The sequence below is a fragment of the Bufo bufo genome, chromosome 10, assembly GCF_905171765.1.
Source record: "Bufo bufo chromosome 10, aBufBuf1.1, whole genome shotgun sequence".
Lineage (NCBI taxonomy): Eukaryota > Metazoa > Chordata > Amphibia > Anura > Bufonidae > Bufo > Bufo bufo.
In genome coordinates, this window is record NC_053398.1 from 148,742,809 (window position 1) to 148,758,263 (window position 15,455).

Here is a 15,455-nt window from a genome sequence, read left to right on the forward strand (position 1 = left end):
CACTACAGTTTTTTTTTTTTCGTTTTGTGGGCCGTTTTTTTGGCGTTCCGTATACGGTCCATATACAGAACCAGTCATTTCAATGGTTCCGCAAAAAAAACGGAATGTACTCCGCATGAATTCAGTTTCGGTATTTCCGTTCCGTTGAAAGATAGAACATGTCCTATTATTGCCCGCAAATCACGTTCCGTAGCTCCATTCAAGTCAATGGGTCCGCAAAAAAAATGCATCCGTATGTCTTCCGTATCCGTTCCGTTTTTGCGGAACCATCTATTGAAAATGTTATGCCCAGCGCAATTTTTTCTATGTAATTATTGTATACGGTATATGCCATACGGAAAAACTAAAACACAACGGAACCTCAAAAACAGATCCGTGAAAAAAGGACCTCAAAAAACTATAAAAGCCATACGTTCGTGTAAACTAGGCCTAAGAGGTAAAACATACCCGACTCTGTACAAAAAGATTTGCCTTTCAGGACCCTAGAAAAGCAGGATAAGAGGCTCTGCAGCAGCTGCGCCAAAATTACATTATTCCTGCCATCTGCACGCAATTAACCCCTTCTGCCCCATGAAGACACCGCTAATTGGACGATAAACGAAGCTTCTCACTTTGCAGGATCGACCCATATTCTGAGATCGCCGCGGCGCCCCATCTGATGCTCGATCACCTCCCCATGAAAAGGAAAAACATCCAGTTTCCCACAAAGCAGGAGGAAGAGCTGACAATCCGCCGGCGCTGAATGGCTGCATTGTCTCATGTATGGGAATCAGAGCAACTTAAAGGGACAGCGCTCCCCCAGGGGTCGGCATCTCCTGAAGAATGAGGCAGAATGTTAGAGTTAAAAAAAAGCCTTTAATAAATCTCTATTCGGATACATTTTACAGAACAGACTCCATAAGTGAACCCATCACCTGCACCCGAGGCGCATACGACACTGGTGAGAACGCGAGGGGGTAAACGTCTATCACCTAGAACATTACTACCCGTCCTACCGAAGGCGGGCACCAACCGAAATATCTGATAACAGAAAGCCATAGCATGCATCCCCCCATCCTACAGTCTGAAAACGATGCGATGCACCCCGTCAACTCAACAGCAAGAGGACAGACTGCCGGGTTCCTGTCCCTTTAAGAAAACAGCACTTCAGGGGAAACATTAACTACTACACCCAGCATGCTCCGCAGAGGTATATCAACTCCTATAACCAGACGAACAGGAACTAATGTAATGCACAGCAAGGACAGAAGACAACATACCAGGCCTGCAATGTGGGGGGTTATACTCCAACCACTGCATGTGAAATGTAAGACGTAGGTAGCGGCGCTCATGGGTCACATATCGCATCAGCACCTCCTGGAAGGCTCCTGCACCCGACCATTAGGTCACATGACCGAGCGCGGCCACCCCACATTATTCTAAGGTCACTTAAAACCAGTTGTATCTCTTAAAAAAGACTGCAAAAAAAATAAAAAAATCTAAAAAAATAGTAAAATGCAAATGAATATAAAAAAGGCACCGATGTTCAGCTCTGAAGCGCCTGTAAACCGATCAGTGTAACCCGGAAAAGGCGGAACAATATGGAAACGTGATCCCAGGGTGAAGATTAGGGGTTAGATCTCTTATGTGGTAATGCAGAGATGGTACACCGGAATGTGCACGCGGCTGTGAGGACCGCGACTCGATCAGAAGGACCGCGCTCTACCCGGCCTGAACATCCGTTTTTTTGAATTCGGACATCTTTAGGGCTGGTTCAAAGGAGGAATGGACGGTGCGGTTCATGAGTGGCTGGAGAGGACGGAAGTTGTCCACCATGTTTTTCTCTTCTTCGCCCACAGCAGTGTAGAGAAGACTGCGAAATACCGCAAGCTGGAAGAGAGGAGAACTGGCATGAAATAGACCTGATGAATCTACACTAGAAGAGCGGTCACTGCGTCCAGATCCTGAGCTACATTCTGCATTATACTCCAGAGCTGCACTCACTATTCTGCTGGTGCAGTCACTGTGTACATACATTACTTATCCTGGACTGATCCTGAGTTACATCCTGTATTATACTCCAGAGCTGCACTCACTATTCTGCTGGTCCAGTCACTGTGTACATACATTACATTACTTATCCTGTACTGATCCTGAGTTACATCCTGTATTATACTCCAGAGCTGCACTCACTATTCTGCTGGTGCAGTCACTGTGTACATACATTACTTATCCTGTACTGATCCTGAGTTACATCCTGTATTATACTCCAGAGCTGCAATCACTATTCTGCTGGTGCAGTCACTGTGTACATACATTACTTATCCTGTACTGATCCTGAGTTACATCCTGTATTATACTCCAGAACTGCACTCACTATTCTGCTGGTGCAGTCACTGTGTACATACATTACTTATCCTGTACTGATCCTGAGTTACATCCTGTATTATACTCCAGAGCTGCACTCACTATTCTGCTGGTGCAGTCACTGTGTACATACATTACTTATCCTGTACTGATCCTGAGTTACATCCTGTATTATACTCCAGAGCTGCACTCACTATTCTGCTGGTGCAGTCACTGTGTACATACATTACTTATCCTGTACTGACCCTGAGTTACATCCTGTATTATACTCCAGAGCTGCACTCACTATTCTGCTGGTGCAGTCACTGTGTACATACATTACTTATCCTGTACTGATCCTGAGTTACATCCTGTATTATACTCCAGAGCTGCACTCACTATTCTGCTGGTGCAGTCACTGTGTACATACATTACTTATCCTGTACTGATCCTGAGTTACATCCTGTATTATACTCCAGAGCTGCACTCACTATTCTGCTGGTGCAGTCACTGTGTACATACATTACTTATCCTGTACTGATCCTGAGTTACATCCTGTATTATACTCCAGAGCTGCACTCACTCTTCTGCTGGTGCAGTCACTGTGTACATACATTACTGATCCTGTACTGATCCTGAGTTACATCCTGTATTATACTCCAGAGCTGCACTCACTATTCTGCTGGTGCAGTCACTGTGTACATACATTACTTATCCTGTACTGATCCTGAGTTACATCCTGTATTATACTCCAGAGCTGCACTCACTATTCTGCTGGTGCAGTCACTGTGTACATACATTACTTATCCTGTACTGATCCTGAGTTACATCCTGTATTATACTCCAGAGCTGCACTCACTATTCTGCTGGTGCAGTCACTGTGTACATACATTACTTATCCTGTACTGATCCTGAGTTACATCCTGTATTATACTCCAGAGCTGCACTCACTATTCTGATGGTGCAGTCACTGTGTACATACATTACTTATCCTGTACCGATCCTGAGTTACATCCTGTATTATACTCCAGAGCTGCACTCACTATTCTGCTGGTGCAGTCACTGTGTACATACATTACTTATCCTGTACTAATCCTGAGTTACATCCTGTATTATACTCCAGAGCTGCACTCACTATTCTGCTGGAGCAGTCACTGTGTACATACATTACTTATCCTGTACAGATCCTGAGTTACATCCTGTATTATACTTCAGAGCTGCACTCACTATTCTGCTGGTGCAGTCACTGTGTACATACATTACTTATCCTGTACTGATCCTGAGTTACATCCTGTATTATACTCCAGAGCTGCACTCACTATTCTGCTGGTGCAGTCACTGTGTACATACATTACTTATCCTGTACTGATCCTGAGTTACATCCTGTATTATACTCCAGAGCTGCACTCACTATTCTGCTGGTGCAGTCACTGCGTACATACATTACTTATCCTGTACTGATCCTGAGTTACATCCTGTATTATACTCCAGAGCAGCACTCACTATTCTGCAGCTGTACAGCTAAATGCTCTGGTGACCTGCATTCTGGGCAGAGTTCTAACTTTCTCCCTTTGCAGCTTTTCTTAGACCACAAGGTGATGTTTCTCCTGCAAATGCAGAGCCATTAATGTCACATTTTCAGGGGTCAGAGGTCGGGTCATTGGGTCACAACAAGGAATGCAACCAAATCACCTGACTGTGGTCGACTTCAATTGGTTTCTTCATCATAATCCAAGTCACGGACTCGGTCAGCGGCGGCGTGGTCAGCGAGCCGGAGTAGGTCCAGTAATCACTGCAGGTCGGCAGAAGGCAGGAGGGGTCGAAATAATTAAACTCTGTAAGAGCGTCCTGCGAAAAATATATGACAGCAGCGAGTCACAGGAGAAGTCACATCACTGTTATTTGCCCGTTCTTCAGATCCGTCAGAACAGAAAAATAAAGGAAAAAGAAAAAAGAAAAAAAAAAAACACATGTAAAAAAAAAAAAAAATCAGTTTATACCCATTTGGCATCAGTTTGAGCCGTTTTGGTCAGTTATTTATTTTTTGTACTGCATTCACTTCGCTGGAATTACACACGTCCTGTAAGGTTTTTCACAACTTTTAAAAACCCTGACATCACTAATTAAAGTCTTTCAGTTCTAAGACGGCGATCAGTGCTGCGCCTCCAGCCATGTGCTCTACAATATATGAAGTGCACTGGTGCCCTCTTGTGGCCGCTTGATAGACTGCAATCAGCAGTAAAGTCTATGGGACTAGGATTACACACAGGAGTCAGACATGTCTGCCTTACCTTATATCGGACAGAAGGCAATATGTCTACCAGCTTCTGGAGCTTCTCGTTGTACCTGCCGAGCTGCGGACACAGAACACATCTGCATTACCTATGTAGCAGAGAGAAATTTGATAAGCTTTTCTGGACGGATGGAGGATTACCTTTAAGAATATGCCGATGACAGCCAAGCCGCTCTCTTCCATGACCGCCTCCTCGAAGGTCCGGTACTTGGAGCAGTTCCAATGCACAAGGTGGAGCTGAAATAGTCGACATTTACTGCTGGTGAATGCAAAGTACTGTTTCGGGTTATCAGCCATTGCAAGCAAGAAGAAAAGGTGTCTGCGCGTGTGACAGCGCCTGCGCATGTGTGCAAGCAGATTGTATAATGGACTACAACCAGACGATGTACTGTGCGGTGTGCAGCCCCTGGGACGGAGTATCTCACCTCTGCAGGAAACACCTTGCTGTCCACCGTGTGCTCCGAGCCCCAGTCATTATTGGCCCCCCAATGGAAATGGAACTGCTTGAGTCTGTAGGGGTTCTCCAGGGGTCCGCCACTCACCACTGTGACCAGAGACAGAGAAACACGTCAGGGGGATCCGGAGCGCTGCCATTTCATATGCAGCATGTAGTGCACAGTATTATCTGATGATATTAGGGCCAAGATGGATGCTCATTGCCTTTAAGAGTGAAATCAGCTTGAAGCAAAGTTCTGTTCTGTGGCTGAAGAGGCCGAGACGAGTTCATGGCAAGTTCAGTTTATATAAGAGTCATAGACATTGTATTTCAAAAGTTATTGCTAAAAGATATGGGTTTATCTATAGGGAGTATACTGGGTTTATCTATAGGGAGTATACTGGTTTCTCCAGACACGTCTGTCTGAAGGGAACAAGGTTTGTTTCATGGCTGAACCTGGACAAGATAAGAATTTATATCCTTAAGACACATCTGGTGTGAGGTCTATTCATATATTCAGAAGTATTCTATACATTCATCTGTGCATTTATTTAGCTTTTTAGTATGAACATATCAATAATTCATGTATAATATGCAATATTGATATATAGTATAACCAAGTATTAAGGTATACTTTATGCCGTGTGTATCTCACTGGGTGGATATAGCCTTAGGGCTCTTTCACACTTGCGTTCTTGTCTTCCGGCATAGAGTTCCGTCGTCGGGGCTCTATGCCGGAAGAATCCTGATCAGGATTATCCTAATGCATTCTGAATAGAGAGAAATCCGTTCAGGATGTCTTCAGTTCCGGACCGGAACGTTTTTTGGCCGGAGAAAATACCGCAGCATGCTGCGCTTTTTGCTCCGGCCAAAAATCCTGAACACTTGCCGCAAGGCCGGATCCGGAATTAATGCCCATTGGAAGGCATTGATCCGGATCCGGCCTTAAGCTAAACGTCATTTCGGCGCATTGCCGGATCCGACGTTTAGCTTTTTCTGAATGGTTACCATGGCTACCAGGACGCTAAAGTCCTGTTTGCCATGGTAAAGTGTAGTGGGGAGCGGGGGAAGCAGTATACTTACAGTCCGTGCGGCTCCCCGGGCGCTCCAGAGTGATGTCAGGGCGCCCCAAGTGCATGGATCATGTGATCGCATGGATCACGTCACCCATGCGCATGGGGCGCTCTGACGCCACTCTGGAGCGCCCGGGGAGCCGCACGGACTGTAAGTATACTGCTCCCCCGCTCTCCACTACTAATATGGCAACCAGGACTTTAATAGCGTCCTGGCTGCCATAGTAACACTAAACGCATTTTGAAGACGGATCTGTCTTCAAATGCTTTCAGTTCACTTGCGTTTTTCCGGATCCGGCGTGTAATTCCGGCAAGTGGAGTACACGCCGGATCCGGACAACGCAAGTGTGAAAGAGGCCTTAAGAGGTATAGAAAGCACTGAGGTTTTCCGCTAGTAGAAGTTTCTCAGAAAAGCCAATGTTATTCCAGGCGTCGTTACTCAATAGCTTGGACAGTTCGATATAGAAACCCACGGTGCACGTGGAAGGCCCATTGTATTTCTTATCAAGCCCATAAATCAAGAGTCTGGGAAAATCATAATGGTACCAGTAAGTCTGGGAAAGATGACTTCAGGGTGTCAGAGAAGTATCCCTCCTCTTTTATATACGTTGAGAAAGGTTAATAGGTACTCATAAAATGAAGCCACGTTATCTAAGTTTTCACTTAAAAGTCTGACGTTACAACAGTGCCACTGGAGGCAGATGGACAATATTATATTATTTTACCCTTTTTTTTTATACCATGTCAAGGGTTACTATGACATCATTGTGTTATTAGCATGCGAATACACCCACCTTACCCGATTGGAAATCCCTAATCCTAAAGGTGGGGAATAATTACTCGTGTGCAGAGCATCAGAGACCCTCACAAAGGAAACGGACCACAAGAAAGATATACCAAAAGAAACTTGGATTATATTTTGACTATAAGGAAAGTCCTTGAGAACTGGTCCCATCTGAAACTCTGTCTATCTTTGACCCGGTAACGTATACTGTGTTTACTGCTCGGGATATTAATAAGATATTTCTCTCGGTATATAGCCAAAAGTCCCCATACTGTGGGAATATATAGTGCTAGGCGCCTCCATAATGCTGATTATTCTCTTAGCAAAGATGCGTATCGTTAATGGAAGATCTGACCCTTGGAAAGTTATATTCCGTAGTCTGATTGCAGAGCTGGATATTTTGTCGTATTACTATCATATAGTTTGGATTGGTCATAGGGAAACAGAGTCCAGGGATAACATTTATTCCCACTGTATAATCCGTGTTTGGTAAACAGAAGATCCTCGCTTTCTCCTGGTATCTAAATCATTGTTCTGCTTGTTAAAAGTATCTCATAAGTAACTTTCAGCTGTCCAGTGCTGGTGAGATAGGGGTGTGTTAGCGCCACCGTGTGGCATATTTGGGGTATTGTTTGTCTTTGCAATTTTATTTCCTTGGTTTGTATTGTGTATAATAAATTACATATATATTTTTGCATAGACAACTGTCCCTTTGTTTCACTGTTTGCACAAATCAAAATTAAGATACTCGATAAAAGAACTTAGAGGCGATTATGTCCGCCTGAAGGATCATATTTTTTTATATTATTTTTTTTTTTGATCCTCTCTTTTATATAAAGATTATTTTTATATAGAAGATATTCGACAAGGATCGCTGGAACCCCACCAATCAGACACGTAACAGCAGAACAGCACATTAAAGGGTTACGTTTCTTTAAAGCTGCAGGGAGCGGAGCGGATCTGTCACCCTTACATGGTGTGAACCCAATCTCCGTTGGTTACAGTTTTCATGCTGCGGGGAGGTGACACACCGGGTGTATTCCACAAGCTGCGACACGGAGACAGTCGCAGGGAAATAACAGCGCAGCGACTACATCCATGTACCAGGATACAGAGGGAGGTTACACAACTGGCACACAAGAGGTTAACTAACCCCAGAGATGCAATATCCCCACCATGCAATGTTCACAACGACTCCCATTCTCCATTCAGACGCGGCCTCAGTCAGCCACCCACCACGCATGTCCCCACAGGAAGCTGAGATAGGAGGAGCTGTTTGCAGCATCTTTCGCTCTCTCCGTGTGACGGGCCCGGAGGTCTCCATTCACTGACACAAGGAAAGACCAATGTATAACCCCTAACCCGAAATGTAAGTCCTCCCTAATGACAGTTTCCCCTTTAGCAATTCAGAACCTGTCGGGGCCCCAGGAAAATTCCACATGAAAGGTGGCGGGGTCCAGCTCATTACAGATTCCATCCGGAGTGGAATGTAGTGGCCGACAGCCAAAAATAAAGCTGCTTATTGGACCAAAAATGACAATGAAAGCCCCCAATTAATCTGCTAGATGGAGAGCGTCAGGAAGGAGGCGGGAGACCCTGGAAAGTAATACAGAATAATTTACCAAAGAAGAACACGGTCCACTCCCTGAGCAGCCGGAGGTAACCCCCCCCCCCCCCCCCCCCCCGACATCGGACGTCCTGGGCTAGAGACTATAGTGTCCATCAGAACCTCCCGGCCCCCCATGACAACTACTGTATATGACACATCAATATCAGATATCAGCCGCTCCTCTTATAACGCTCCAGGACTGATATAACCTCCAGAGACATTACATCACATGTGACTGATATCAGCCGCTCCTCTTATAACGCTCCAGCGCTGATATAACCTCCAGACATTACATCATATGTGACTGATATCAGCCGCTCCTCTTATAACGCTCCAGCACTGATATAACCTCCAGAGACATTACATCACATGTGACTGATATCAGCCGCTCCTCTTATAACGCTCCAGCGCTGATATAACCTCCAGACATTACATCATATGTGACTGATATCAGCCGCTCCTCTTCTAACGCTCCAGCACTGATATAACCTCCAGACATTACATCACATGTGACTGATATCAGCCGCTCCTCTTATAACGCTCCAGCGCTGATATAACCTCCAGACATTACATCATATGTGACTGATATCAGCCGCTCCTCTTATAACGCTCCAGCACTGATATAACCTCCAGACATTACATCATATGTGACTGATATCAGCCGCTCCTCTTATAACGCTCCAGCTCTGATATAACCTCCAGATATTACATCATATGTGACTGATATCAGCCGCTCCTCTTATAGCGCTCCAGCGCTGATATAACCTCCAGAGACATTACATCATATGTGACTGATATCAGCCGCTCCTCTTATAACGCTCCAGTACTGATATAACCTCCAGACATTACACCACATGTGACTGATATCAGCCGCTCCTCTTATAACGCTCCAGCACTGATATAACCTCCAGAGACATTACATCATATGTGACTGATATCAGCCGCTGCTCTTATAACGCTCCAGCGCTGATATAACCTCCAGGGACATTACATCACATGTGACTGATATCAGCAACTCCTCTTATAACGCTCCAGTACTGATATAACCTCCAGACATTACATCATATGTGACTGATATCAGCCACTCCTCTTATAACGCTCCAGTGCTGATATAACCTCCAGAGACATTACATTATATGTGACTGATATCAGCAGCTCCTCTTATAACGCTCCAGCCCTGATATAACCTCCAGACATTACATCCTATGTGACTGATATCAGCCGCTCCTCTTATAACGCTCCAGCACTGATATAACCTCCAGACATTACATCCTATGTGACTGGTATCAGCCGCTCCTCTTATAACGCTCCAGCTCTGATATAACCTCCAGATATTACATCATATGTGACTGATATCAGCCGCTCCTCTTATAACGCTCCAGCACTGATATAACCTCCAGAGACATTACATCATATGTGACTGATATCAGCCGCTCCTCTTATAACGCTCCAGTACTGATATAACCTCCAGAGACATTACATCATATGTGACTGATATCAGCCACTCCTCTTATAACGCTCCAGTACTGATATAACCTCCAGAGACATTACATCATAGGTGACTGATATCAGCCGCTCCTCTTATAACGCTCCAGTACTGATATAACCTCCAGAGACATTACATCACATGTGACTGATATCAGCCGCTCCTCTTATAGCGCTCCAGCCCTAATATAACCTCCAGAGACATTACATCACATGTGACTGATATCAGCCGCTCCTCTTATAACGCTCCAGTACTGATATAACCTCCAGAGACATTACATCATATGTGACTGGTATCAGCCGCTCCTCTTATAACGCTCCAGTACTGATATAACCTCCAGACATTACATCATATGTGACTGATATCAGCCGCTCCTCTTATAACGCTCCAGCACTGATATAACCTCCAGAGACATTACATCATATGTGACTGATATATAACGCTCCAGCGCCGATATAGCCTCCAGACATTACATCATATGTTTTGATGGCTCAAAAATCTGTAAATTATCTATAAATCACCCATATTTACCCCATATAAAGTGACCGTCCCATCAGGAAGGCCTCTAATCAGACACTACCGTGGCCTCGGGCTGCAGGAGATCTGTCGGGGGGATCGGCGCGATGATGATAATAGGATTCCGGGAGCAGCCGCCTCTCACCTGATTTGTCCGTGCAGTCATCGTACTCCACCAGGAAGGAGTAACCATTGTTCCAGATGTGAATACACGTATTGGGGTCATACTGGGTGGAGATAGGTGCAAGATTTGGGTGAAAAACACTATCCCGTACACGAATGTTGATAGGAGACTGGCGGGATCCTCCGGGGATGTTTAAAGGTCCTTTCCATATAGGGTGCACTGCAAAAGATAGATCCTATGAATACAGGTGATAGAATAGTAATACGTGATACAATGTATCCATAAATACTACATTATAAAAGGTACAGGAAGGTCGGCTGTTGTCTGGACCGGATACGTTTTAAACACAGTCAAGGTTTTTGGTCGCTGGATGCGAATTCGAAGGTTCCCATTCAGTAACAGAAGCAGAGATATTGAAACGTTAAGAAATTTATGACAAAGTCTAATAGGAATTTGCTAAGCCAGATAAGAGATCCGGGATTTCAGAAGAGCTGGAACCAGTAAGACAAGATTCCCCCCCCCCCTTCCCAAAAACTTCTGGGGGGACTCATGAACCCGAGATTAGCCTGGCCCCCCCCCCCCCCCCCCAGATCGGAATCCAGAAAACCCCATATAAACTGCAGCACATAACCCAGGATAATCAACGCCTTGTTTACACCACAATCTGCAAACCCCTGCAGACTCTCTCATCGCCCAGGGACGGGCACAATCCTAACGTTAACAAGATCAAGTGATTGAAAACAACAGGTTACAGCACAGAGAACAGACTGAGGTCAGCAGAGGGAGCCGTGCAAAATCTGTCCTGCCGCCCCCCCCAGTAATCATGGGCCCCTGGGTCTACCTCCCTGCACCCCATAAAGCCTCCGCAGTGTATGGTCACCACCCGGGGGTTCAGTCCTTACAACCTCCCAAAAATACCCACAGCTGCAGGCTCCATCCACAGCCGGTCGAGCTCTCCAAGGTCTGCGACATTGGGGGACACCGCAGAGATCGACCCCGTATCATCTCTGAGCGCACGACCAGGAGGCGAGTCACTGCACCGCTGAGCTGCGGCCCCCTCCCCGAGTCTCCGAGCGGTGGTCTCCATTCACCTACATTACTGCAATGGGGGAGGGGGGATAGTCACTGCAGATTGGGTGAGGATTTGGGTTGTTTCGGCAACATGCACATGGATTTCTGCAATTTTCCATTCAGATGAACGCGACAAATCTGCCACGTGTGAACATATCCCAAGAAGGACATTCCCTAGGAGTCCGTTCAGCAGCCTCCTATGATGCACTTTACTCACACAGTTAGGCCCCTTTCACACGGGCGAGAATTCCGCAGGGGTGCAATGTGTGACGTGAACGCACTGAATCCGGACCCATTCACTCCAATGGGGCTGTGCAGATGAGCTGTGATTTCCACGCATCACTTGTGCGTTGTGTGAAAATAGCAGCATGTTCTATATTGTGCCTTGTTTCACACAACACAAGCCCCATAGAAGTGAATGGGGCTGCGTGGAAATCACAAGCAAGTGCGGATGCGGTGCGATTTTCACGCACGGTTGCTAGGAGACGATCAGGATGGGGACCCGATCTTTATTATTTCCCCTTATAACATGGTTCTAAGGGAAAATAATAGCATTCTGAATACAGAACGCATAGAAAATGTATAAAAATGTAACTCCTCATCCACTGCACAGCCGGCATCTCTTCTGTCTTCTTCTTTGAGGACCTGGAGGAAAAAGGACCTTTGGTGACATCACTGCGCTCATCACATGATCCATCAGCATAGTGATGGACCATGTGATGAGCGCAGTGACGTCAAAGGTCCTTTTTCCTCCAGGTCCTCAAAGAAGAAGACAGAAGAGATGCCGGCTGTGCAGTGGATGAGGAGAGTTACATTTTTATACATTTTCTATGCGTTCTGTATTCAGAATGCTATTATTTTCCCTTAGAACCATGTTATAAGGGGAAATAATACAATCTACAGAACACCGATCCCAAGCCCGATCTTCTGTGAAGACGTTCGAGTACCAAAACATGACGATTTTTCTCACGCGCGTGCAAAACGCAATAAAACGCTTTGGATCAGGAGAGTTAACGCTCCAAAAGAGACCTTTCTTGCCCAAAATATACTATTTTAAAGCTTTCCCAGTCGTAGTTCTGACATATTTCCTGAAAATCATACAAAATCGATGTCTCTCCAGTTTGTTTGGAATAATTCTATTCCTAGATTTGCTCCACTTAATACAGAGACAGACTCCAAGGACGTCTCCGGGAACCAAAGTAATAGCAAGAAGCTCCAAAGCTTCACTATCGGAGGTGCCGCACTTGGGCTGCTCCCCGGTCCACCGGACCCCACTGCCTCTCCACCCACTATTACTAATCCTTAAGCATTCTCTCAGAATTTGGGACTTGGTCAAATCCTCGGCTCGGATACTTTCCCCGCCTCTTCCACCACCCCCGGGACAGGATTCCCCAGGATTGTTTAGACTTTGGACAGCCAAAGGACTCTAGGATTCATCACTTCCTTAGGGCTCAAGCACACAAACGTACGCCAGCCGGGTCCGCACTGCACGGGCACTTACCATAGGGCCGCCGGACCCAATCACTTGAATGGGGCCTGCAATTTGCATGCACGGTCAGAAAACCCATGGTAGCACTCCGTAGTGCTTCCGATCTGTGCCTCTGTTCCACACAAGTGAATGGGTCCACATCCACGAGACGGTGCGTACATGGCTGGTGCCCGTATATTGCGAACCTGCATGTGCGTGAGCCCTTACAGAGCAGATTTGCGCTACCGTCCACAGAAACCTTTCGTGTCCTCAGGACAGAGATACAGATGAACGGTGCGGAGGAGCAGGTGAGAGGCGTCTCCCTTACCCGTTCCTCTGACGGCCTATCAGAGGCCGCTGCAGGCGGTGCGATGACGTCATCGCACCGCCTGAGCCGTACAGTGCGGGACACAGGCCGGAAGAGGCCTACATCGCATCACTGACAGCAGCATAAGGTAAGTATAGGAGTTTATGGTTTTTATTATTTATAAGGAAAAACAATAGAGACCAGAGGTGTCCAACTGATAAAAAAATGGAAAAACAGTGTCCACCCAATATAACCAGAAGGACCCCCGTAGTTGTGACTCGGTACAAGCTCCCGAGTGAAACAGGCGAAAAAACAAGAGAACAGAGCTCATAGTACCAAAAGTAAAAATATTATTTTATTGTAACATAATTAAAAAGATATACAAAGCAATAAATGATGATATGCCGTTAAAAAGTGAATAGAAGCAGAAAAAGAAGAGCGCCACCCTGGGATAGCACAGGTCAAATGCAAAAAGTGGTGATCAATGGAATAGATTGTATTGTATACGGTGCAGTGACCAATGACCGAAATAAATGCAGCCTAAATAACGGATGAGTCAGCGGTCAGAAAAGAACCTGCACGGCAAAAAAAGGCTGGAAAAAGGGGTTTGCATTGCAAGTGCAACATAAATGGAATAAGAGCAAACCACAACAGTGACCAGGTTAGAAATATCCTAAATCAAGTGCCGTATAGGTAAAACAGAGCAGAGACTCACCAAAAATGACCGTGTGCTATATCACCCAGGATGGCGCTACCCCAACGCGCGTTTCGGCGTGCCTTCGTCCGGGGGTAACACCATCACTGTGAATCATCCATTTACAGGCTCTCTCCACCAATCGGATGTGGATTGTACATACTTGTCCTCATGTATGCTGGCGCGCGGGGCTCCAGTCAAACCGCGCCCTGCTGCCCCCCGGCCGGCATCCTGCCTACACGCAGACGTCACGTGACGGACGATAGCGGCGTGAGGACGCACAGGCGAGAGGCGCCGCCAAGCATCGCGCGCACACACACACACACACACCACAGAAGAGGAGAAGGACAATAACATACACCACATAATATGAAATAACTATCACCGCAGAAAATGTAACAAATTATATGCACCTCCCTTAAATCTCCAACATACATGGCAAATTAATGAATGATAACGAAAATACGAGTGTTACATGATAAATACATAAAATAATGATACAACAATACATAAACAGAAACAAATATATGGGCACGAATACACTGTGCAGAGATTAATCTGCATTTTATAATGACGCAAAACAATTATGAAATTACAGAATAACCAGTGTGTTTATACATAAGGTGCAGGTGTGCTTGAAGTAATGTGTAAAATATACAAAGGGTACATAATGATGTAAAGTATATACAAGAGGATCAATAATGGATCCAAGAAGAGCAAGTGTGAAGGAGGGAAGGGAAGCTGTGGGAACAAGGATTGTATCACACAGAGGACATGGGAAATGTGTGAAAAGGTGAATAAATAATGAGAATTGGTGCAATTCATATTATGAGCACCCAGGTAATAAAATGGTGCGACAAAGTGAAATCAAAAGTACAAGTAATAATGATTAGTAGTAATAATGATGAATGATAATAATTGTGATGATACCTTGGAGGATGATGGGGGAGAAGGGAGGGAGAATAGAAGGAGAGAATGGATTGCACTAAGCGGAAAGTGCATAATAGGGAAAGATGAATGATGAATGTAAACAGGATTGCACTCGGGATAAAGTATATATATAGGTGAACGTGTAAAAGAAAAGGCAAATCATGATCAAAGGGGCAAAAGGAATATGTTATCTGCAGAAAAAATATATTTATGGAAATAAGTCTGCGGAGCTAAGATCGTACTCCCACCAATGTTCAACAACAAGAAGAGCGGGCTGCAGAGCGGTTCATTTTCGCGGGCATAAACAGATGGAAGGTGTGAGGAGGTTACGTCCTATGA

The 15,455-nt window shown here is 45.4% G+C and overlaps 1 protein-coding gene across 3 annotated transcripts in view; it reads right to left on the reverse strand.

The window, feature by feature from the left end:
• Positions 1–654: 654 nt before the first annotated feature.
• CA5A (carbonic anhydrase 5A) overlaps positions 655–15,455 on the reverse strand; it is a 39,220-nt gene continuing 24,419 nt past the window's right edge. For all 3 annotated transcript variants that reach the window (XM_040409736.1, XM_040409735.1, XM_040409734.1), the window contains exons 2-7: positions 10,668–10,865; positions 5,044–5,162; positions 4,760–4,855; positions 4,617–4,679; positions 4,018–4,173; positions 655–1,869 (exon numbers count right to left, since the gene is read on the reverse strand). In XM_040409736.1, coding sequence (XP_040265670.1) covers positions 1,702–1,869; positions 4,018–4,173; positions 4,617–4,679; positions 4,760–4,855; positions 5,044–5,162; positions 10,668–10,865 — 800 coding nt within the window. In that variant the 3' untranslated portion in view covers positions 655–1,701. The remainder of the gene's footprint in view (positions 1,870–4,017; positions 4,174–4,616; positions 4,680–4,759; positions 4,856–5,043; positions 5,163–10,667; positions 10,866–15,455) is intronic.